Raw genomic sequence first — 25,779 nt, forward strand, 5'->3', positions numbered from 1 at the left:
TGGAGTCATTTAGGGGATTAACAGAATCAGCAATGAAGCAGGGCTGCCCAACAAATGCCACTGTTGCAAGCTTGCCTCAATTTACTCAACGGATATAGACCGCCCCAAATCGCTTCTTGTAATGCTGCCTGCAACAACTACCTCCTTACGTAGCTACACACACAGAGAGAGAAGGGATGCATTTTTGAAAAAGTTTCGTATAATCCAGTCATACTATAAAGTTTTTCTCTGAGCTTGTTGGTTAAAGGACCCCTCTGGTGAATCCTTTTGTGAAGGAAATAATCAGCAAACCTTACTTGAACTTCTTTGAAAAACTAGATTTTCCTATAAGATTTTCTTGAAGGGAAGTGACACGAAGTTACAATTCGGCAGCTGACATCCTCCCCGCTCCAGTGTTCTGGTTCTGCCCTGTGGACAAGCTCCACTTAACCACATGGTCTTCTGGCTGGGCCTTTTATATAAAGGGCACACTCCAAATGGCATGCTGACTTCATACAGAATGTCTCATTTACCTCCTGTGTGACTGACTCATTTGGGGAAATTTTTTATTATGAGGGATTTGCTACAGCTGGAGTAAATCTCCTTAGAAATTTCAGTGTTGTCAGGTTCATTTGTGAAGCGTTAGGCAGAGGCTTAGGAAGTTTCTGGCCTTGGAATAAATACGGCTTTGCATCCAGTGTCTAATAACCAGTGTTTGGTAAAGGAATCTGTGGTACAGACTCAGAGCTCACCCTAACGAGGGCCAAGTGGGATGACTTGAAAAGCCGCTCCTCTTAGAACGTATCACTCGTTTTCCAGAAGGCAACATAAACCAGGGAACAGACATATTAACTAGAGTGTTTGCATTTCATTATTTATAATCTCTCCTAAATGAAAAAATTCCTTTCAAAGCTTTAATACTACCTTGTATTGTTTTATTTATTCTTTTCCTGAGCTGAAGTAGCCATCTCTACTCCCAGTTCTTTATTTTCTCTAAAATGGTTCCCCGAGTGCCTTTTTACTTGTCTCCTCACAGAGTCTGACATCTGCAGGGTGAGCATTTGTCTAGAGAATGCTTTCTCTACTTTCTTTCTCAACTTCAAAGTCTTCTGTTTCTCTCCCCAAACCTACATTTGGGCCATGGGAAATTTTGACAGTGAAGTTAATTTTAAGAGTCCACGGGAGAGATATGAAAAAGCAACAATCTCATCTCTTCCTCTCATTACTAGGCAAACATGAAAAAGGGCTTCCTAGTTTCCGTAACTGTCTCCACGCTTGACACTTCCCAGCAGGGAACCAAAGGCTGGTTTAGTCAATGGAGGCTGTGCTGGAAGATCCACCAAGCTGAGGTCCTTCTCTCAGGGCACGGAAACGTCTGGCCCTTGTCAGAATCCAACTTTAGGGATGCCACACAGAACCACTTGCAAGGGGATTTCGGTATCGAAGCTGGAGTACCGAGGTCCTCCGAGGAAGAATACTACACCCCTTCTATGGGATTTGGGTTTATGTATCAGAACGTCTATGTGCCCAAGTTCTGATATCATAACCTCTGCCGATCAAGCGAAGCCTCCTTTCACACTACTCACATCATAAAATGTACATGGTGAGCTCTTTCCACTCTTTCCAACTCCAGGGACTTTGCAAGTGTTCTTTCCTCTGCCTGCAATACTCTTTATTTTTATTTCTATTTTTTTGGTAGGAAGAGTCTCACTCTGTCCCCCAGGCTGGAGGGCAGTGGTGTGATCTCGATACTGGCTCACGGCAACCTCTGCCTCCCAGGTTCAAGACTCTTGCCTCAGCCTCCCAAGTAGCTGGGCTTACAGGCACCCACTACTACACTCGGCTAATTTTTGTATTTTTAGTAGAGACGGTGTTTCACCATGTTGGCCAGGCTGGTCTCGAACTCCTGGCCTCAGGTGATCCACCCGCCTCGGCCTTGCAAAGTGCTGGGATTACAGGCATGAGCCACCACGCCCGGCAATAGTGTTCTGTTAGTGTTTTCCAGGGCTGGGTGTTGCTCATCCTTCAGGCTTAAGTGGAAATGTTACCTCCTCAGAGAAGCCTGCTGGCAAGTCCTTCAGTTCAGCCTTGTTTAAACAGAGCAACTATATCAAAAGAGCAAGATTCTGTTAAGTTTCTTACATACCTTATGTCCATTTTGTGGAAATCTAACAAAGGCTATAAGGATTTTACACCTGGTACCTACTGATGCTATTGTGCTATGACAGTCTGGTGTCTTTATTGCCCTCGGATCTTCATCCCATAAAGAGACAAAGGGAGGAAGGGCAGGTCTCTGTGCCCTGGAGTTTGACTACTTGGGTTCAAAGCCTCCCTCTGACCTTTTCTCCTCGTATGACCTTGGGCAAGTCACTAAACCTCTCAGAGCCTCAATGTCTGTATCTGCAAATGGATGGTAATTGTAACACGGTCTGGTTTGGATGAAATAAGGATTAAATAAAATAATATCCAAACTGCGGGCCTGGCCCATAGTAAATTCTCAATAAAATGTGACCAGTTTGCAGATATATCAGCTTCTTAGAAAATGGGTGGTACAGATGAAAGGCAGAAATTCAAGGAAATGAAATTTACTTAAAAAAATCTGACCTGACAGTGAGCTGACTTCTTGATAAGGGCTGGGTGATTGTACTGAGCCCAAGGCATACCCTTATTTTCTACCTCACCATCCTCTCACTTCTTTCATAGCTATGATCATAATCTAGAAAGGTCTTTTCAGTATACTTATTTGTTTATGATCTGTCTCCTGCAGTAGAAATAAGCATCATCAGGGCAAGGACCTTGCCTCTTCACTGCTGAATTTATGACGCTTGCTTGGTGCCTAGCAAGTAGGAGGTCTCATTCACTTGAGTAAATAAACGTAAATGAATAAGGGACTTGAGGCTGGTGTTCCATGTTAAGAAGAATGCATGCTACGATGACGCTTTCCGTGGAGTCTGATCCATTTTGTACTCTCTGCCTTTGTGCCCCAACACATTTACTGAGCTATTCTGGTTGTATCTGAAAACCAAAATGTTGCCTTGTGACTCAAAAACACGAAATATAACATTTTGAGTGGAAGAAACATCTCAAATCATGCTGACAGCATTTTCACTATTAGCGGCAAACAAATCAACTATAATTAAAATGCTGTCAAAGTGATTTGAGATTTTTCTCACACTTTCAAAGTTCCATATTTCATGAGTAGATTATCCAGGCCAGAGAATTTATCACCTCCTGGAGTGCCTTTCTTCCAGGAGGCTCAAAGACATCTACAAACCCTGTCTTATTAATCCTTACATTAAAACCTGCGAGGAAATTACAAGGAAAAAACAGCACTGTCACAAACAGCTTCCCAGCAAAGAAGCTGCCTGATGCCTAAGAGGCTGCAAGGCAGGTCTGCACAGTGCTGAGGTCTCTGGTTGGTTGAGGCCTGAAGCCAGGCCACCTGCTCCCTGGGCTCAGTACAATCACCCAGGCTTTATGGAGAAGGCAGCTTACTTTAAGTAAAGCTCATTTCCTTGAATTTCCACCTTTCATCTATACCACCTATTTACAAAGAAGCTGGTATATCTGCAAACTCGTCACATTTTATTGAGCATTTACTATAGGCCAGGCCCTCGGTTCAGATATTATTTCATTTAATTCTCATTTCATCCAAACTAGGCCCCATTACAATTACCATCTGTTTGCAGATGCAGACATTGAGGTTCTGAGAGGTTTAGTGACTTGCCCAAGGTCACATGAGGAGGAAAGGTCAGAGGGGGCTTTGAACCCAAGTAGTCAAACTCCAGGGCACAGAGACCTGCCCTTCATCCCTTTATCTCTCTGTGGGATGAAGATTTGCAGGCAATGAAAATGCTAGATTGTCATAGCTCAGTAGCATCAGCAGATTCCAGGTGTAAAGAATCCTTATGGCCTCAGGTTTCCACAAAATGTGCATAAGGTACATAAGAGACTTAACTGAATCTTGCTCTTTCTATATAGTTTTTCTGTTTAAACAAGGCTGAAGGACTTACTAAAATTAATAGACAAATTACCAACAAGAAAAGTGAGCGGATTTGGAATCCATGGTTTTAAGACTCACCCAGCAGAAATCTAGCTTGTAAGAGTTCGATGGGATAACGTTAATCTTTGTAAGTGCAGTATTTTTATGAGCACATATATATCCATATGTGAACATATGGCCCACAGAGTGTGGAAGCAGCATCCCGAATATTTATAAGCTCTTAAACTATCATCTAGAGCACATATTCTTAAATGCATGAATTTCTGCTAGGGCCCACACACAAGTGTAAGTGGGCTGGGGAAGTTCTATCATTGTTTGCTGAAATTCTGTATTAGTGTGTAGGCATGTTTTTATAGGGAAGACATTTGTGACGAAAGAAATGTTAAATTACTGTTAACTGAAACATACTTGTCTAACAGGGTGTTGTGTAATCTGGGAAGGGTAGCATGTGGGCTTTGTGGACAGACCCATCTAGTTTCTGGCACTTGCTTGCGGTGTGACGGTAGGCAAGGTATTTAACCTCTTTGAGTTTCAGTTTCATCATCTACAAAATGGACATAATAACAGTCTCCACCTTTGGGGATGGTGGCGGGATTGCGAAGGTACACGCAGGCCCAGCACAGTGCCAGATGCCTTAGGAAGCGCCCGAGAGACCCTGGCTATTTTTTTTATTACCAGTGTTCAACAAAACAGGATAGTGGTTGTGGAGAAGAGAAGAGTTACACACACATGACACCTTGGGAGCCAGACAGAGGAAGATAAAATGAAAAGCACAGTTAGAGGCAGCCTCAGTGTCCCCCTTCTTGCCTCAATGCCCCCCTTCTTGGGGCTGAGTTTCTAAAAAATCCATCAACAGTGCTTCAGACACTTGAGTTTTTGAGATTTTCTTTCAAACTTGTGTTTCTAAGCCCAGGCTGTGTTGAAAACCACCCGTCCTCCATCTGCTGTGTCTTGGATAGCAAGGTACTCAACCTCCCAAGAGGCTGGTGAGTTAATGCACATCAGTGGGTCCGCACAGTGCCTGGCATGCAACACGTGCTCAATGAGTAGCCATTGTTGTCATTGCTGCTGTCATTCTTACTTGCTGTTTAACTCCAAGGGCTCAAACAGTTTCCACACTCTGTGTTTGTTTGTGTATCTGCATCGGTACCAAGTGCCTTTTTAATAGTGGCTGTTTGCAGTTGCATTTTCTTCCTTCATTTCTTCTCACCACAAATCTCTGATATTTTGAGCTTCTTTATCCACAGTCCCCTCACAACCAGGGTCACCAGGGTGCTTCAGAAGAGAGGAAGTCTGACCACCCACCAAAGGAAGTACGTAGAGAGAATAACCCAAAACAAACTGAAGGAATTATTCCAAAAAACCTTGAAGGCAAGAGAATGGAAATGACTAATAACATCTATTTATAATGATTGGCTCTTTTTCTGCGGAGGCTCTGTGAGGATGGCGAGGGCCCCGCCAATCTCTTTGTTCCTCGTGGAGAGGGCTGCCAAGAACGCTTCCCGATGTGAAGAAGGAGGCCGCTGCAGACAGCGCGTCTGATAAGTCACCCTCAAGGTGAACTTTCAGAGAATTAAGGGCACACAACAAAGCCTCCCCCACTTCTGCCCTGATCCATTGGGTGAACACTGCTTCCCTTGCTGACCTGGCTGGACAGCAAGGCACATTTCCTGAGGCCGTGTGGTCACCGGTCTGCTCTGCTTCTGCACCAGCACACACACTGGAGGCCACCTGGATGAAACACGTTTGCTTATGTAGGGAATGGTTTTCTAGGCAACCGGTGCCAATGCGAAGCTGAAGGCTTTGGGGCAGGCTGCTTTCAGCGTGAGTGTTGGGTCTTTCGTTGGTCTGCTCTGTGTCTATAAAATCCTCACCTTCCGCAGCTTAAAGGACCCCTTGCTAGCATTCTGGAATGATACCAGAGTGCAAAGGAACAGTGGTCCACGATTTTTGCCCATTTCTGTTTTCCTCAGCGGCAGCAGCGGCACTAGCAGGTGGGGGCTTGGATGTAAAGGTGAATCCCAGCAGAGCCGGGACTCACTAAATTTTCCTGTGCTGGCCTGGGTCAGTCACGCTTGCATGCCTCAGTTTGCCTCATTTGACAAAAGGGAACAAGGATCATGCCTTTGTGCCTGGTGGGGCTGCCTGCACGTGTGACCACTGAAGGGCATCAGAGCACAGCATCCAGGGCCCCCAGTGCGCTGGCAGTGTCCCTTCACTCGGCAGGGTGAACATTTCCCTCTGAAATAGGTGTTCGCGAATCCTGGCTCCTGGGGGATCCAATTGTGAAAGCAAATCATAACTTCCCCATCTGCTTGAAAAATGGTAGCCTGCTGGGAACGGAAGTGTACCGGGCACCAGGGAATCCATCACGGCAAGAGAAAAGTCCTTTTTGTTTTTTCAGGGATTTAGGCTCCATATCATTTTTCTCTTCCCCTTTGCTGGCATCCAGCCTCCCTAACAAAACTTGGAAGATGCAAAACTCATCTGCAAAATGTGCCATGCAGAAATCCAAGTAGGGGCCAGTTTGGGAGTAGGTGGCAGGTGTGATGGGCCCCCCTTTTAGAGTTCATTTACTTGGAGCTTCAGGTTACAGAGCTTGGAGCTTCTCCTGGCTCCAGGGGCAAACTTGTCACTACTGTACAAAGAGCACCATGGTGTGGAAATGACGGGCCTGCTCTAATGTCCAAGCAGGAAGGGGCTGCTGCCACGCAGGGGTGGAAATCCTGAATCTAGCACTCAGAGGCCAGTCAGCTGGAACTGCTTCCGCTTGTGACTATGCTCTCGACAGCTGTATTCTGAAGCATCATGCTACAAAGGCAGCCTGCGCCACGTGAGGCATGTTAAAGCACTCACCTCCTTTCCCCAGAGAACAGGTCAGGGGTTGTTAGGGGTGGAGGAAGGAAGCATTTGGGAATGTTGGGTGCTCCCGGCTAGAGCCTCATAAGATCATGAAGAAAGATGTTTAGAAAGGACATGAGCTTCTACAAGCAAGGGAACCAGATTACAGGAAGTCTCTGGGCAGGATGGGAGCAGTGTGAGTCAGACCTTGAAGGATCTTTATTCATCCCACAGCCATAAGCAGGCTGTTTGTTTTGCGCACAGAGCTTCTGACTGGTTGGCTACAATATTGTAGCCAGCAGTGGGGGCCCTGGCAGCATGAGAGGAGGCACCAGTGCCAGGGATGGGCATTAAGAGCCACATGTGGTTAAGGGCCCAGGCAGGGAAGAGTACAACAGGGAAGGCCCCCAGACGATAACTCAGTACCCCAACATCTAACCCAGCAGCCTGACCTGCTTAGACTAAATCCTGTATGTGCTTGGATGTCAGTTTTCCAGCAGATGACCCCCCAAAATTATACTTTCCTACCCTCCTACCACTCTTAAAAGATGACACAGATAAATCGCTTTGAACTTTTAGATGAAAGGTGCTCTATAAACCTGAGGTCTCATCAACTGTAATTGTTACGGTAATTATTTTAATGATAATAATGATGATAATGGGAGAGGGGGGGTTGTAGGGATGAAACCTCCTACCTTGAGACAAAGAAAATCTCTTCCATTAAAACCTGCATCACGAATCCTCCTGCTCCTAGCTCTCAGCCGTCTCTTTCAAACTGCCAATTCCTGGGCTGAAATATTATTTACTCCTTTCCTTTCCAATAAAACAATTATTTGTTCCACCATTTCCCCCCTCGCTCACTCTCCGGTGTGTCTGACTTCGTCCTGACAGCTCGGCCATGGACTGTTTACATGTCTCGCTCACCCTCCAAGACTCTGGTTCAGCTCCATTGACACTAAAGGCAGGAGAATTCTCTCGGTGTGAGGAATCAATTACTTCCGCTGACACTCTATTACTGGCCCTCACATCTTTGGACTCCAGATGGAGAGTGAAGGTGGTGGTGAGGATGGCAGGGAATTTGAAGAGGATGGTGAGCGGGGCTGGGGGGATTGGGGGAGTAGGAGGCAGATGACAGGAAGGCAGAGAGAGAGAGGAACTGAGAGTCAGGCCTCCGACTTGGATTTAAAGTCACAGAAAGAGATCTCTCTCCTTGACTGCCCCGCTGGTATCCGGAGGTGACTGCATGGCAGGAAGAGGCAAAGAAAAGGCTTGTCAAGGATATCTAAAGAATCAGAGGCCCTAAATACCTAGGCACTGGGACGGCAGATGACAGCTCCAAGTAGATTGACACAGGTATACGAAGGCAGCTTTAGCCCGCCTGGCTTCACACCCAGCCTGACGATTACTATCTGTGTGATCTCTCAGGGCCTCAGTATTTCTATCTGTTAAGTGGGAATAATAGTAGTACTAGTACCGGTTGTGGAGGTTAAACATGGAAAGCTCTTAGAGTAAGACCGGACGTCTGGCAAGAGCTCAATAAATGTCTGCTGTTGTTGTCTAACTGAGAGTTCCTCCACAAACATACAGTTGAGTCCCCAATGGGACGGAGTAGAAAAATATTAGAGACTGCCAAGATGCTTGGCTACACAGCTCGAAAAAAGGTATAAAAAAGTCATGTGGATTTTCATTTTCTGCTGCCCTCACAAACCTCAGCCCAACTCACATTTCTTTCTTTCTCCTTTTCTGTTTTCTTCTTCTTTTTAGAAAATTTTATTTTGACTTGGCTAACATTTTTCAGGGATTCTCCTTCTAGGAATAAAATTTTGATTATGTAAATTAAATACAACCATCTACTCTGCAATCAGCTGAAATGAGTTGTGAGGCACGCGGTCCCATGATGAAGGACGATTACGGAAGCTCTTTTCTGGTAGGAAAGACAAGGGCAGCTGATATGTTTTTTTTTTTTTTTCTAGAATGATTTATCTAGGCAGAAGTATAAGGATGGAATTAAATTATCTTTTGAGTTTCTCTTAATCCAAAGGCTTAAATCCCTTTGCCACTAAAAAGGACAAAACACAAAGGATATACATTTTTTTTCTATAGGACTCATGACTCCAGGAAAATACACAAATCCGTTTTTAGAAAAATCTAATTTCTTTACTTGGTATATTTCCATCTCTTCTTTATCCCCTCCACATCTGGAGCTCCCACTGAATTTCTTAAGACAGACTCTCAGCCGGTGTAATTAGATGGGAGAATTACATGGAGTTACATGGGGTGAGATGCTGGCCCTCTGGGATCTCTGGGTTCGGAGAAGGTGCCAGGGTTGAGAGGCAGAACAAGGGGGATTGCGCATGATCAAATCTCAAGTGATTTTCTCAGTCAAAAGATAAAGCACATTGTTAAGAAGGGCATCCACAGCGAAGCTTGCATTGAGACAGTTACAATTGCAACACTCATTTTTAAAAACAAACTGCCCAAAGTAATTCCAGCTGCTCTTTAACCTTGGTAAGAGGAGGGGAACAATCTGTGAGTTGTTCTTCCCTGATCCATGGGCGAGGTGGAGTTGCTGGGTGGACCCCCTGGTCAAGGTTGGTAAGTGCAGGGGCAGCGGCCAGCTGCTCCCATTTCTCCACCGCGTACCTGGAAGCGGAGCTGTTTCTGTCATTAGGAGGAATGTTGCAATACAGAAAAGTATTACTGCTCACTGGTTCCTTAGGGGAATCAGAATATTTCTGTGGTTGGGCAGGCAGTAAATAATAATGTCAGTAATAATGTCATGAGTAATCAAACCAATGGCCTCTCCTCAGCAAGCACAAGGCACCCTCTGGAACCACAGAGAATTCTCGCTATGCTTTGCTGGCTTTTCAGACTCCAAGGGACACCAGCTGAAGCCACACCTCCCACTGGGCAATCTGGCCTCCTGCCCTCTATGCATAGGAAAGAGATTTGGATTCAGAAAGTCTTGTGTAGCAGTAAATTGACAAGAGGAGCTTAATTTGAAGTGTTACCTGGACTTTCCCAGGCCAAACCCCACTTTCAGGCATTCTACTGGGGGGTCCTTTGACATGGGGTATGAGGCTGCAGAGATCCTACAATGGGACAGGGAATGTGGGGACAGCAGAGAGTCCCCATATCCTGCTTCCTGACCAGAGGTTGCCTGGTCAGGAAATACAATTAAATAGTATTGCTCAGGCACCTCTTCACTGGGAAAATGGTTTGTGTTAGCAATTCATAAGGACAGCCCCTTTTACTCTACCTTTATAATGCTCACTGGTTAAGAAATTGGGTTCAGGCATGTTCATTTATTTTGGTTCCTGAAGGCATCTTGTCTTTGAGCATGCTGCTATCTGCCTGTGACACCAGCCAAACACACTCCCCTTCTGCCTGGCCAACTTCTTCAGAATTTGTATAGGCATCACCTCCTCCAGGGAGCCTTCCTTGATCTTCCCAGCCTAGGCTGGACCTGGATGCTGTGGAACGACATAACAGGTCCGTATCATGTCCCCAGCCAAATGCATGATGTGGGGGAGGTAGGGAGTATAAGAGTAAAGCACAGTTTGAAAACTAGGGTATCTGGCTTCAAAACTCTTCTCTGCTACCTATGAGAGTGGAATCTTGGGCCAGTTGCTTAACTTTTTTGAGCCCAAGTTTCTTCATCTGTAAAATGGAAAGAGTAACAGCAACTATAGGGAAAAGAATATGATTTATTCATCACTGTATTCCCAATACTACATATGTGCTTAGCACATAGTAGTTGTTTAATAACTATTTCCTGATGAATGAATGAATGGTCTATTGCCTCTTTGTTGGTGAGAGACTCATGTCCCAAATTGGTTAGTGACATTCATGGCCTATGTCCTACCCCCTGAGATTACGTCATATCCCCAGATGGACAAATGGGGAAAACAGATCTGTCTGCCTTCCAATACAGATTCAGCTCATGCTAACTTATTGCTTGGCATCTCCAATGTAAAAATATCACTGTATCACCTGCACACACCTGCCTAGCACCCTCCTAGACAGGCGCCATAGGAGTTAGATATGAAGTGCATGGTTCATGCGCTTGCAGAATTTACATGCTGAAAACTCAAGATGACCACATATGAACAAAAAAGCAACTGACTCAGGCAACACCAAGTGCTCTGGGAGTTCAGAGTAGGGGCTGATAAGAGAGAACTGCAGGAAGCAAGGAAACTCAGGGGAGGAAGACAGGAGCGTGCAGCTGGACACCGCGGAGGGCGGGGAAGGAGGACTGGAGCCCTGGGAACTCAGGGGGCTCACGCAGATGTAAGACTATGTTTGGTTATTTGCAGGGAATGAAGGGTGTTTACTGAGCACAGGGAAACACTGCTGGCTGAGTGGGGAGGGGCAATGACTGAGGTCTGGTCTGATCCCTCTGTTTTACTATGATCAGGTTTTCAACTAGGAAACTGCTACCTTTCTAAGATATCATCTCTTACTTTGGGAGAAACAGACACATCTTCTAAGAGATAGAGGACCCCTCTGGCTGTAAATAAACACAAGAGCGCCTTGTTTATCTAGGATACTTAGAGGCCAAATATCCAAAACCTTAAATATGCAGAATATGAGGATGTGGGGAGCTCAGAAGAAAAGATTATGAGCTACTACACGCTGCTGCTGAGAACTCCATCCTCTGTTGCTCTTACACTTTGTCACTTTGGGATATCTCCCCAGTCCTAACTCTGCTGCAAGCTTGGCTGGCTGAAGCTAGCTGGAAATGCTGGCCTTGGGATTGCACTGGCTTGGGCGAAGCTTAGATCCCAGAACCCAAACTTCCCAACAGACAGCAAGGGCTCCTCAAGCAAAACTGATAACCCAATAAAAAAGCAAAAACAAGTCAGAAGGGGAAGGCTCTAGGAGGCAGGCATACTCGTAACAGGATGTGAAAGCAGGAGGATTGATAGAAAATAGTCCCAAACTGTCCCGTGACAAAGTCCAATGATGCTAACACAGTTGCTAATTTATTGGGCATCTACATAAAAAGGCAGAGCAATCTTGCAAAATATTTATGATTATGACAGCTTTGCAGATGAGGAACCTGAGGCCTGGGAAGTTTAAAAGGTCAATAAAAATTCAAATCTAAATCTGCCTATTCCAAATATGGCATTACCTGGTTGCTGTCACAAAAGTGAAGCCTGAGTCATCAAGAAAAAGTTGACTCCTCTCAATGTAGGTTTTAAAAAGACGGGGAAGTGCAGCACATGATTTAGAATGTTCTTGATCAGAAATCCTTTAAAGAACTTTTGGAACTCTTTAAAGTTCTTTTCTAAAGAACTTTAAAGGTGGATATTTCAGTTTCTGGACATTTCACCTAAATAGAATGTCATTCTTCAATGATATGCAGTAAATGAGATACTGCTGTGCTGAGCATAGCACATAAAACCATTTAGGTAGACTTCCTTAAGAGGTTTTTAGCCTAAGAACGTTCTTTCATTTCTTGCTAGTGCCTTTTGCATTTTCTGAGACCCATCAAGATACCCATCTAGAAATTGCCAATTCTTTTTTTTTTTTTCTGAGACAAAGTCTCACTCTTTTGCTCAGGCCTGAATGCAGTGGCGCAACCTCGGCTCACTGCAACCTCTGCCTCCCAGATTCAAGTGATTCTCCTGCCTCAGCCTCCAGAGTAGCTGGAATTACAGGTGTGCACCACAAAGCCTGGCTAATTTTTTTGTATTTTTAGTAGAGATGGGGTGTCACCATGTTGACCAGGCTGGTCTTGAACTCCTGACCTCAGGTGACCTGCCTGCCTCGGCCTCCCAAAATGCTGGGATTACAGGTAGAAATTACCAATTCTTAAAAGGGTCCAGCCTCTTAGTTTTGGTTTTATTTGAACCTCTGGGATGGGGTGGGTGCTGATCCTGTTTCTGAACTCTTCAACAAGCTATGTATCATATGGAGGTGGGTGTTTTTAAAAATGTATACATTTTAAATTTTAGAAATGGAAAAAACCACTCAACTTTGTGTATGGGTTTCTAAAACCATAACATTCAGTCTGTTGGCTGATGACTCAAGCGAAAGGCCTCTGTCTGCCGGAGCCGCAACATCCTAGCATCCTCCACTCCTGGGAAATAAAATGGCTTCCCTCTGTTTGCCCAGACAGCCCGGAGTCTTGCCCTTTTGTCCTTAGGCCGCAGGAGTCCGGCAGTGCCACAGCGGCCTCTGGTTTCTGCCCACAGCTTCTACACAGGTCCCCAAACAGCCTGTGGGTGCCCAGGATTTGCATTTCTACAAGTGCCTGGAGGGAGGAGTCAAGGGAAGTTCACCAGAGATGGTGGCCTTGGATTGCACTGAGTCAGGCAAAGCTGTGGCTTGTGAGTGAAATTTTCCAAGCACACAGCAAGCTTCAATGGAACAAAGTTAATAATAAGCAACGGTTAGGAGAAAAGGTCTGTCTGCAGTTGACTCAGCAACCGTCTCAACCTTTGGGATGTAGATTTCAAAGTATACAGAAAGCCAAGGGCCCAGGGGCCACAGCCCAGGATAAATAATTTCATATCATGGCCCTGTTTTCAGGCCTCGGGGCAATCTTTGCGGTTAACCCAGCACATAGGAAGAACTTGGGCAAACACGAGGCTGGGCGTGCCGACTACCGCTCTTTCTCCACAGCTAGGCTGGCTGCTTCTCCTGACTGTCTTGCTCAGTTCCCCTTTTTGCTGGGGCGTTGCTGCTGTGCTCTGTGATTGGAAGGCCAGCCCAGGCAGTTTTCGTTTGGGAAGTATCCACCTTATAGGCCTGCAGAGCCAAATCCAATTTGAAGCATGCACCCAAAATAAAAGGAGAAAGCAGGCTAATTTCCTTGGATAGTGAGTGCTTTCCAAACCCAGGAGCTCCCTTGGAATGAAAATGCAGTAAGGAAGACAGTAGGAGAGCCAGAACAAGACAGAACTTCCAGGACTTCAATTAGATTAATTGTTCCTTTCACAAGAAAGTAAAACAAGGCAGTGGGGAGGGCAAGCCCATTTATTGCAAATGCAAATGGCCAGGGGAAATGTCAGAAATACCTTGAAGAATGAGAGGCTGAGAAAACCAGATGTGTCTTTCTAAATACAAACTAACTAGAGAGAGAAAGAGAAATGGGGAGTAGAGGAGAAAAGTGGGGAGGAACAGAGAATTAATGACAAAGTTAGGTGGATGAGGCTTAATCCTAACAGAGCCTCTCTGACAGTTTGGCACTGGGGGAAACAGATCCCAGAAAGATTTTTTTCTGACCTCCCTCACGTTTTAGGTTCAAACCAGACACATAAGGTCATGGAATGAGGAGAAAAACAGGAAGTAATTTAGCGAGGATGATAAGCCAGAAGATACCCCTGTAAATCACTGCTTCCCCCACTCCAACTCCAGCAAGGGCAATGCCTTCTTCTTTCCCTTCTCAGAGGCACTGGCAACCTTCAGTTCTCCCCATCTCTGGGACTGAGTCCTGTGTATGGAAGGGGCACCCCACAGCCCAAAGCAGGCCAGGAGCATGCTTTTCTGGCTTTTCATCCTTCCCAACATGTTTCGAGTCATACTTACTAGCTCCTAAGTTTTTCTCTCCAAAAGCCATGCTTTCTCCCTCTGCCACTATGAATATACATAGGATGACCTCTTGGCAATTTCCCTGGGAGATTTGCTGGCATAAGCATAACAGAATTTGGCCCTCAGTCGAGAGAGGTGCTTAGTCAAATTTCTCTGAGCTCAGACCTAGGCTCTCTGTGCATTATGCTTCCATTTGTGCCAACCTTCTGCAGTCCAGCCAGAGGAATCAGGGCCCCAAACCCCTTATAAAGAAGCTCTTCTAACAGAAATTCTTGATCAAGTTCACTGTCAGGGAATCAGAAGACTTGGGATGCTGAGCAAATGTATCCAGGGTGCGCATGTAACTTAGACAAAGAGGAACTGATGAGTTTCCCTATGTCATCTGTTGAGTCAAGAGTGGATGTGGGATTAGAAACTCCATCTTATGACTCTTCGTCACATGAGGCATCTATCCGGGAACCCTTTGATTTTCAACAAAGACTACCTCTTGTTAGGAGAAAACCATTATGTAGGTGCAAAGTAGTCCTAGGAGGGTAATAATGACATCAATTCACTGAGCCTCACAGTCTAGCACTAGTTAGAGAGGGGCCTTGTTTCCTCCATGAGGAAATCTGGCCCAGACCTGGCCTGTGGGAGCTTTGCCTGCTCCCTGGTACCTGTCCCGCCAGCTTGCCCCTTTATTAATTTTTCAGTATTCGCAATGCCTTAATAGCAAGGAATGCTTAGACAATTTATTAGTCACATGGGAGCACTGAACGCTTATCAGAGTAACAGCAACACATTTAGGGCAGAATATGACTGTTGGCATATTCTTTTCTGCACAAAAACTCTCACTTTAATTCCAATGAGGAAAGACTTTAAGGGGGAGCTCAGTAGACAGTGAAAGGCACATCTGCATTCCAGACATGATAATGCTGCCTGCTTCCCAACCTTAACTTTTAGAGACCTCGGTGTTAACATGGCATTTCTAAAGTACTCACAAGTGTCTAAATGTCCACTTGGGAGTTCCTAAGCCACACATTTCCAGGGTGGCAGAACCAATGCTGTAAGACCAGCTGAGTCACGTTGGGTGACTGACCTAACCTCTCTGTGCTTCCCTTTTCTCTTTTGCAAAATGGAGATCATAACAGCACTCACTAACTTCCCAGCCCAGTGTACAAAGTAAATGGATTAATATTTGTAATGCAATGAGAACAGAGTTTGTTAAATAAATCCCTAACACTGACTTTGAGACTCTAACTTGTGTAGCACAGGTATCAAGAACCAATATGAGTCTTAGAACTACTTTGATTTTTTTACCCCCCTTTTTTTCCTATAAGGAAACCAGTTACCACTGTATAAAGTAACAGGCTGATCCTGCGTGGCTGGATGCAGAGAAAGTCTCCACTTGGGGATACGGCTGCTATCTTACTAAGGAAACGGTTAGGGTTTACACATGTAACAGCCTTGGAAATGGGTAGATCTCCAAGTGGAAGGTAAACCCCAAAGTCAAGCGGTGAGGTTTTGTAGGCCACCCCCTGCCACCGCATGGAAATTCTCCTCCACTGCCAGCCTTTGGAGGTAGGTTAATATTCTCTACTTTTCACTCAAGAAGGGTTTTCCCACCATACTGTGGGATCAACCACACCTTTATTTCCCTGGAAAGGGAATGTCCCCTTGAGGTTTTCCTCTGGGGACAGGATCCACCACTGGTTAGCAGCAGGTCTTGGGGTGAGGGGTGCTGCCACTGCGTGCTAGAAGTGACAAGAGCCGGGTGGAGGGTAGAGCACGTGCGTCTCATGGACAGGATACACAGGGGGACAGGACGGAGCTTACTTGCAGTCGTGCTTCTCGATTTCAAAGTGAGGGTTGAAGTTGAGGACAATCTTCTGGTTGGGGTCGGGGGCGTAAACAATCCACTCGCAGTTCTGGTGGGAGGGATAGTCCTGGGGGTAACCAGGAGAGGTGATGTAGCCAGCAACTTTGGAATTCAAACGACCTCCGCACGGTGGGTCTGAAAGAGAATGCAACAACCCAAAGAACTTCACATATGCTGCAGCTTTCTTCCCCCCCACTCCCTCCTTCTCTTCTGTACCAGTGTCTGATTAAAACTATTTTACAGACCTTTTATGGCAGTCCAGAAGACTAACCTACTTACTCATTCGGTGGAAGAGATTATTCCAGCTCATCCCTCCCCCTACCCACCCGGCTACACACACACACAGATGAAAGTATTTCAGAACATGGCCATAAATATTCTCAATTACATGGTCTGCGATTAAAAAAACAAGAGGACTGCAAACTCAACATGCCTCCCTGACTTTCCTGCCTCCCCTCCTTGGCCCATCTTCCTCTCCTCGTTCAACCTCCCATCTCTATCTTTATCTCATAAATCCTTCATTTGACTCGGTGTCTCCCAGCCCAGCCCAGGCAGCCGGCAGCCAGGGCTCCGGGAACTGACAATGGTGGTTTTGTGGTGCCGACCCACAAGCGAGCCTGGCAACAATTACATGTGGTGCAGAGGAAGCACTTTCAGCTTTGGGCCAGCACAGGCCCTGGAGGGTGATTGCAGCCTTTTTTTTTTTTTAAGGAAAAAAAAAAAAAAAAGCAAAACCCCCAAACATTTAATTCCACATATACCGCAAATTTGATTTATTATTTCATTATACACCAAATGGAAAAATCTGTATTAGAGAATCTACTAGCTCCAGTCGACAAAGGTGCTTTGTGTTGAATGAATGTCTGTTTCTTGTGTGCTGTCTGCCCACTGTCCCTCCTGCCTGGTCACCACCACCAGAGTGTGCTGCTGCTTTGTCCGGCCACACTGGTCATTTGCAGGAAGAGCTGGCTTCCTGTACCAGCAGTGCCTGGCTGGAGGCAAACAGCTTCATGTGGCCCAGGAGGGAAGGGAGCCACCTTCAAAGGCTGCAAAGGTGGGTGATGACATTTGAGGAATCTCATCTATTTGGGAGTAAAGTTCTGCAATCCCCAGCAGGGATTCTTGGGAAATAGGGAGTTTTGCTTAAATACCACAGTAGAACAGAAGCTGGGAAGGCACAAGAGACATAGAAATATTCAGAAGGCTCTCGGAGACCTTCCTGAGATGTGTGTGTCTCTTAGCATCAATCACGATTTAATATCGCCATCTGCATGGAGCAGCATGGGCCTGTGAATTATGTATTATGACTCAGCAGCCGCCCTCCAGGACGGGTCTTTCTTCTGTGTTCACTCTTTGAGGGAACGGGTCATGCATTTTTTAACTCTACAGGTGCACTTTACTATTCCCCATGTCTGTTGGCATTACTATCTCCCAGACCTCTGCTTTAGATTACTGGCCTGACAGGCTTTAAATGCATAAAAGATGGGCACGCTTCACATGGGTGGTTGGGACACAAATCCACACAAGTAGCCTTTCCGGCATCAAGCCTCCAGGAGCTCAAACTGTGCCATGTTAAGCTGCCTAGAATTGAATGGATTCAAGTCCATTTCCTACTGGGTGGAAAACAAAAGCAGCCATTTCCTCAGGCTAGTAGACAGCACATCATCTTCTTACCTAATGACCCTATACCCACCCCAACCCATGAGGACTATGGGCCCATCCCTCCCACCCAGACCACAGGAGACCAGCAGTGAGGCCCATTTCCTCTGCAGCCAATACCCATAGGCTTTCCAGGTGCCCGCACCACTCATCTATGCTGGGAACCCAATGTCACCTAGGCAGCCAAATTGTAGCCCGTTGGTCCAGGCTTATGCATATAAAATCAGGCGGAGTGGCCCTCTGAGAAGGCAGAGGTGTGAGGATGGATCACCAGCTGCTCTTACTCAACTAGCAGAAGAGGGAATTTTCTACTGGCTCCAGCTCTCTGCCAGCTATTTTGCAGAAAACTGCAGCCCTGCCACCAACTCACCCAAAACCACACTTTTTTCCCTTGGAATTCATCAGAGGAAACCTGAGCTGAGCTCCTGTTTAGTAACTGTTATGGTTTCCACATACTCTCCACTCTCCCCGCCCGCACTCCCTCCCTCCTTTCCCCATCCCTTCCTCTACTTCTCTCCAATTACTCTTGAAAGAGGAACTTTTCTCCCTCAATTTCCCCACTTCCCAGGTTTAGGCTTTTAGTAATTAGACCAGGCACACAGATCAGCAGTAAAGACGGGAAACTTCTTCACAAAGGTTTCATTTTTCATCTAAAGTAAAAGTGATCATTCTCCACTACAAAAAAAAATGTAAACTATATATATCCCATAGCTGATAGTCTGCACTTTCTGCTGTTAAACCAAAAGAAAAAGGAGTAATCCATTTCTGTTTTACTATCCTTTCTTTATCTGAAGAAAATCAAGGCACTTATTGAAGTATCAGAGAACTCACCGAAACATCTGCCCCAGTTGTGTGTGGTTAACTTTTTCAATTTTCACAAATTTATAAACCCACATTCTTGCTTGGCTTGCATTCACACTCAGAAACACACAAACATAGATATTGAACACACTTCGAGAACATATACATATCATTAATTCACACTTTAGTCCTGTACACACGTTCACACCTTCTCATAAAATATCACACATCATTTGCACAAACATATATCCATGAAGATAAACACTAGAATTTCTGTTTTTATTTTTCTTGGAGAGAACAGAATTCTTGAAACGTATCAGTAAAAATTTTAAAGAAAACACGCTTAATCATTCTTCATCTCCTCTTGATAACTGATCTTTCATTTCTAGGGTTGGGGACACACATTTCTTAAATACAAACATGTCCCAATAGAAATTAGCTAGAATTTCTTCTGAAGAGCTATACCATCCATTACTTTGTAGGCCTTTATTGTGTTCAAAAATGAACTTTATACATGGTTTCTGTCCTGTTTCGGAGGAGTCAAGCTAAGCCAAAGGAGAGTTGAACTCAAGGGCAAAACCCTTAAGGCCAATCTCCATATACAGAGGGGAAATTGACCCTGTGAAAGTTTGAGCTACTGAGCCTGTTTGGTGAGTTGACAAAGGACTTCATTCTGCAACTATGTCGTGAATACCTTTCACCTGGGGCAAATTCATCACCCAAAGAGAGATAGCAAAACCCAGGTTTGGACTGTGCAGAGCAGTTTTCTCCTACGTCTGAGAGGGAAGCCTGCCGGATAAGCCGGTCCAGGGCTGAGAAAGGCCCAAGGCTGAAAGGAATGAGGTGACAGCTCCAGATGTAATTGGAAATAAAGAGAACACTAAGTTCTGAGGTCACCAAGTTCTGATTTTCCTCCTCTAATGACTACTTAGGTGTTTCTATTTGAAATGTAAAAGATCAGTTTGTCTTAAACTCTTTCTGTCTTGTTCTTTTTCTCTTAAGTATTGTTGTGATACTGCCTGGGTAACGTAGCCCTGGAAAGGCAAAGGGATATTGTACACCTTCACTTAGGAACTCATCTTCCTACAGAACCCACTCACTTTCATTGCGAATGTTTAATTTTTAAGAAGTATTAAGAATGGGAAAAGAAGATCTTGTAAAAATCTGGCCTGCCTTCTAGAAAAATTTAGTTGGCATTGTTTTAAAAGAACACTATATAACCTGAACTTGACAATAATGTTTGCTAAATACTGAAGCCTGACTGTAGTGAGAACTTTCTAAATAGTCGGATTACTATGGCTAATTTCACAACAGCTTGGTAAAAGACCAATCAGATCCCTTACTTTAGTTGAACTGAAGGAGAGAGCCCTTGGCAAAACCAGGGAAATTTGGCCACTGGATGGATGTGGGATACAGGGTCCAGTTGTAAAAGGTGAGTCTGGGGTAATGGGACTGGGTTACCAGGAGAGGGAGGGATCGACATAGGCAGAAAGACGGGAGATGGCACCCAGCTCTTAACTCACTCACTTTGACCTTTCTGGGGCTCAGCTTCGCAAACTAATTCAATGAATGGACTGAATTAGGTGTGTAGCTTTCAAATTTATTTATTTTTTTTGAAGTGCTTTTTTTTTTCTTGAAGAAAACTCTACCTAGACCTCTAATGTACAAAGAAAATCAAAGGGAGGTGGCCAGAAGCAGTGTAGAGTCCAGGCCTCCTAGTCCCTGCCCGCAGCTCGGAGGGGCTTCTCTGCAAGCCCTGCTGGATCATGGTTTGAAACCCTCTAAATGGGGCATCTCGATTCCCTGTTACTTTAAAATGCCATGGGAAAGAGAAAGAGCAGAGGATTAGGAGACATCTATTTCCTATGTATACCTGAGAACACTTAGTGGAGAAAAGCAATCAGTCTCATTTCCCCTGAAAATAATACACTACATTTACTTTACAATTTATTCTTCATCCACAGCATAATCCCATCTTGTCCCTATTTCCACAGCATTGTTTTCATTTAATTATTGGTAGCAAGGCAAGGAAGAAACTCTTTCTTCTACTTTAAAAGAAAGGAGGTTGTCACCTTGTCACTTAACTTACTCCACCAGGGCAGTTCATTGGAAATAGCACTGGAGCAGGACGTAAAAGCCTAGTAATCAAGTCTGGTCTCACTACTAGCAAGCTGTGTGACCTTGGGTAAGTTAGTAGACAACTCTGAGCCTTTGCTTTCTCATCTATAGAATGAGAAGAGTGATTTGAAAGGTCAGTTCCAGTGCTAAAATCTAAAGCCCATATAATGAGGTGGGGAAAAAGTCCCATAACCCATAGATTGAGCCAAAAATTCAAAAGATTCTCTACCCTCCTAAACAATAAGACATTTATTCAAGGTGCTAACTCTGTTCTGTCTGCTTGGTAAGCCTGAAACGAAACTGCAGGATTCTTCAGATGAACATGTCTGTCTTGCATTACGGAGAGTTCAAATGTCTCCTTTAATCACATTAGGTCTACTAACATGAGTTTCTTTTTGTAACTGAGCCTGTGGCTGCATATTTATAAATATTATGGATACACAGTTCTGTGTGTGAGCATGTCAACAACTGTGATGCATGAGAAGGAAAACCAAAAGGAGTCTTCAAATCCCTCACCCAGATCATCTAAGGCCTTGGCTCAGGGTTTTAACCAAATTTTGCTTACCAACCTAGGATAAGCTGCTTTTTAAGAGTTATTTCTGTGAGCTGAGGCTGGATTTTGTTTTATTCAAAGCGACTTCAGCCTGTCACAAGACAGTCTCATAAAATCTGTATCTTGGCTTAAGCTGGGAAGAAATGAGCCAATCCATCAGCCTAGGAATGTGGCTGTTTGACCACTTCCTAAGGCGACCGGGAAGGGATGCAATCTACTCAATTTATGGAGACTGGTGGCAGTGAATGATGCACTCCTGAAGGCACAGCAAATGGAAATCCTTCTGAACTTTTGCAATGATAAAGTTCAAAATCTGAATAAAAGGGCCATCAAGGAGGGAAGCAGAGAAGGAAGCAGAGAGCAGGGGAGGAAGCCAGCATATGAGTTCGGAAACAAATAAGGAACAAAGCACATTCCCTCTCTTAAAACACCTCCAATGAATTAACTTAGGAGAAACTGGACATTGGGTCTGGAAACAGGGCCTTTTGAACATCTCTCCCCTCAATCTGGATTCTAAAAATGAAGCCTCATTTAATCCGTAAAATGTAAGTTTGATGCAATTACCTCTCCTGACCTCGAATCATGCCACCTGTGGTAACCTTGTTATTTGTCATCTTATATCATAAACAAATGCAATTCCAATAGGGCAGCCAATATAATGTCATTAGTTTATATTTATGTCCGCTCTTTTCCAGCCCTCATTGCAAATGCAATTTTGATGCCATTGATGAGAGATCTGGGATTACAATTCCTGACCATTTTAGCAGACATTTGGGGAAGGAAACAGAAGAATAATTCTAAGGTCTCTCCAAAAAACAAAGGAGAAAAAAAGGTAATATAATATTTTCTTCATTTATTTTGATTAACTGAAGCTTATGTTGAAACATCAATGGCTCCCCGTTGGTTAGCAAGTGAAACCCAAACCTCTTTGCCTAGCAATTTGGGCCTTGAATTGAGCCCAAGCTATTATTTCTAACCTTGTTTGCAATTATTTGCCACCATACATTCTAAACTACAGCTTCTGAGTGTTCCCCAAATAAACCCAGCATCCATTGCTCTACTCACACCCTCCCCTTCTCCCTGTTCTAAATCCCGCCTATCCTCTCACTCCAGGCCACCCCTGCTTTTCTTCCTCTCCCATACGAGGAGTAATCTTTCTCTTCTCTGCATCTGAGAGGCTGAAGCTCTTTAGCATCTTCTGAGATGTCTGAGAGTTCCCTAAGGCCTCATCCATTCTACTGAGCCACCAGCAACTTGAAGTCATGACTCCTTGCTGATCTATCTTTGGCAAGCCTTACAGGATCAAACCAGAGCCTTTCCCAAAAGTCAGACTCATTGAGATTTGGTGAATTAATCGATTAAGAAGTGATTAAAGGCACATCAAAATTATCACTAGATAGGACAGACTCTGAGACTTCTATCAGAAATTATCCTGCTGCTGCAGCTACTGCCCTTCCTTCTCCACCCTCAGCTGTTATTAAGTGCAAATATTTTTTAGTGGTGAATTGAAAGTTTGAATAACTTGTCTCGGATAATAATACCTAGTCATAAATAAGTCAAGGTAGAGTTAGTGTGAACTGTCTCCTAGAACACCCTAATGCAGATAATAAAGTTCAAAGCACACTCACATTTTATTTTATTATTATTTTTTATTTTTTGAAACAGAGTCTCACCCAGGCTGGAGTACAGTGGAACGATCTCGGCTCACTGCAACCTCCGCCTCCCGAGTTCAAACAATTCTCCTGCCTCAGCCTCCTGAGTAGCGGGCTTACAGGCTGTCACCATACCCAGCAAATTTTTATTTTTATTTTTTATTTTTAGTAGAGATGGGGTCTTGCCATGTTGGCCAGGGTGGTCTTGAACTCCTGACCTCAGGTGATCTGCCTCCTTTGGCCTCCAAAAGTGCTGGGATTATAGGCATGAGCTACTGCACTTGCCATTTTAATACTAGTAAAGTTAATTTATCTCGGGGGTTTTGTTCCCTTCACTCCAACCCCCACACTTCTAAAGGCAACTTTAAATATTTGTTATCTGTACCACCAGGAAGATGCTGACTGTTACTTCATCACTCACTAAGCCATTTGTTGGTATTGGTTTTCTTGTGCTTAGTTTCAGCTCACCTCTTTCTACTCAATCCCTCGTTTTCCTTTCTTTGACCCCTAATATGCCTTTGGGGCACATCTGCTTTAGTTTTCCCCCTTTATCCAAACAATTATTATTACCATTCAGGCCAGTAATTTGCAATTCCCATTATCTTCATTGCTGAAAGACTCTCCAGAACCTGGTCACTGGTTATCACAGGATTTGTGGAGGCGGGAGCAGGGTACCATGGCCACATGAACTCAGCTGGCCAGCAGCCTCATGCACTCCTTGCTACTGAGAGCTTCTCTTTTGTGAGTCCCAGCCTCTCCTTTTTTTCTGGATTAGATCATGAGTCCTTTATGAAGACCCAGAAGGAAATAGGATTATTATGAGTCTTGCTGGGTAAAAGCTATTTTGTCTTTCTGATGACTTTTTTGAGTTCAGCTGCTGAAGGCCCTTAATGCCAGAGTAGAAGTTATTACACATTCGGGAGGGCGCCTTCAACGCAGTGTTCCCTGCTGAGCACACGCTCAGTGATGAAGGATGGAAGGGGAGGAAAAGGAAAGGAAACAAGAGAGAGAGATTAAAAAGAAAATAGGAGGTAAGAATACTGAAAATAGAGAAAGAAGGAGGAAAAAATGCAAAGGAGACATAAATCTAAGATAAGAACCCAGCAGAGAATATTCTTGTCTGAAGAAGAGTGTGGTGAGAGATAATATGGTGCTTACAAAACACAGAGATTTGGCGGTAGAAGAATTGAAAATAAGAATTATTTACTTATTTTTAAAATTTCATAAAAATAAACTTACCACATGGTTACAGTGTGCTTTCTATGATCATGAGATTCCATTAACCCCACTGAAACAGTTAAAGATTCAGTGACTTCGGAATAGGCTTCATATGTGCCAAATAGAATTCTATATACTCTGACATAGCATAACAACCCTATGAAGTAGGTATTGTTACCAAACACATTTCCAGACAAACAAACTGAGGCACAGAGACTAAGTATCTGATCACACAGTGTACTTGGGTCACAGAGCCAGAAAGAGGCTGAGCTGAATTCTAAACCCCGGCAGTCGAGCTCCCATGTGTCAGAAGCTGGGAAGGCCAGGGATGATCCCTCCAAAACTTCTCAGTGGCAAACCTACTTTGTAGCATTTAGGGAGAGACAAACATGTTGCCTGTTTGAAATCCCCCTTTTCTCTGCCTGTGCCAGTACTGTGCGTGAACAACGAGAGATGTGTTTGAGGCTGGGGTGTGAGTGGGCTGGAAGCACTTAACACCTTCTCCACTCGCTGTACACACAGGCACTCAGCTCCTTGTCATCCTGGCCCTCTTTCCTGTGTTCTGGAAACCCCAGGCATGGGGCCGGGGAAGGGGGAAATGAGGAAGTGAGGGGGTGATGGATAGGATGTTCAGGTCTGAAACCACGTATCACAACATGGAAGGATTTTTTTTTTTTTTTTTTTTTTTTTTTTTTTTTTTTGCCAACTCCTATTTCTCTCCTTTATTCTCAGTTCTACTCTTCCCTATCCTAAATGCCACATTGTTATTGTTCTACTGGATAGGAGTAGCATTTTCAGAAATGGGGGATTTATTTTTATAGCACAGCTGGTCTGCCAAAGGTCACATAATTTGGCAACATTCCCAGTGGTTAAAAATTAATTTCTCCTTATTAATACAACCAAGGTCCCAGAGGATTGGAGCTCAGCCTTATCTAAACTTGACAGCTTCCTAAACCTTTAGAAGATGCCTTCTCCTGGAGGGCCAGCTATGATACAAGGCCACTGTGTCCTGGAATCCAACTGCACTGAATCCTGTTAGGTAATAAAACCACTAAGCCTTTGGCCATTTCCCATCAAGGCAGATAAAGCTTTGAAAAATACTGTAGGATCTCCAGGACAAACTTCTGCAGCATCTTCCAGAAGTGTGTTAATTAAAAAACAAAAACAAAACCTAGCAAGTAGCCAAGTCCCTACCTGGAAGGCAACAGTACAAACACTAACTTCTGGTGATCAGTATACTTATCTGCCACTCAAGGAGGGTGCCTCAAAGATTATCCAGCAGCAAATGATGGTCAGATCATAAAATACCTCAAATATGTTAATAATACTACAAGTCATTGCCCAGATGTCACTTTTCAAGTACTTTCTTGTCAGTTCAAGAAATTAAAAAGGTATTCTGCTTTTGCTCTATCTTTTAAAACAAGAAAATCTCAGCTCAAGTTCCTAAAGTCTTTCCAAACTGGACCTTTGAGAATATATTTGGAAACCTCTTTACTTGGCTCTTGAATTCTGTCAACTCAGAACTGTCTCACACTCAGGTCACCCTAAGTCAGTTCAT

General features: G+C 44.3%; 1 protein-coding gene across 4 annotated transcripts in view; it reads right to left on the reverse strand.

Moving 5' to 3' along the window:
* The window catches only part of NRP2 (neuropilin 2), a 115,523-nt gene that overhangs the window by 84,221 nt on the left and 5,523 nt on the right, over positions 1-25,779 (reverse strand). For all 4 annotated transcript variants that reach the window (XM_064373116.1, XM_064373115.1, XM_064373117.1 and 1 more), the window contains one exon: positions 16,178-16,355. In XM_064373116.1, coding sequence (XP_064229186.1) covers positions 16,178-16,355 — 178 coding nt within the window. The remainder of the gene's footprint in view (positions 1-16,177; positions 16,356-25,779) is intronic.

The sequence above is a fragment of the Aotus nancymaae genome, unplaced genomic scaffold (genome assembly GCF_030222135.1).
Source record: "Aotus nancymaae isolate 86718 unplaced genomic scaffold, 86718_ANA_hifiasm-v0.15.2.pri h1tg000008l, whole genome shotgun sequence".
Taxonomy (NCBI): domain Eukaryota; kingdom Metazoa; phylum Chordata; class Mammalia; order Primates; family Aotidae; genus Aotus; species Aotus nancymaae.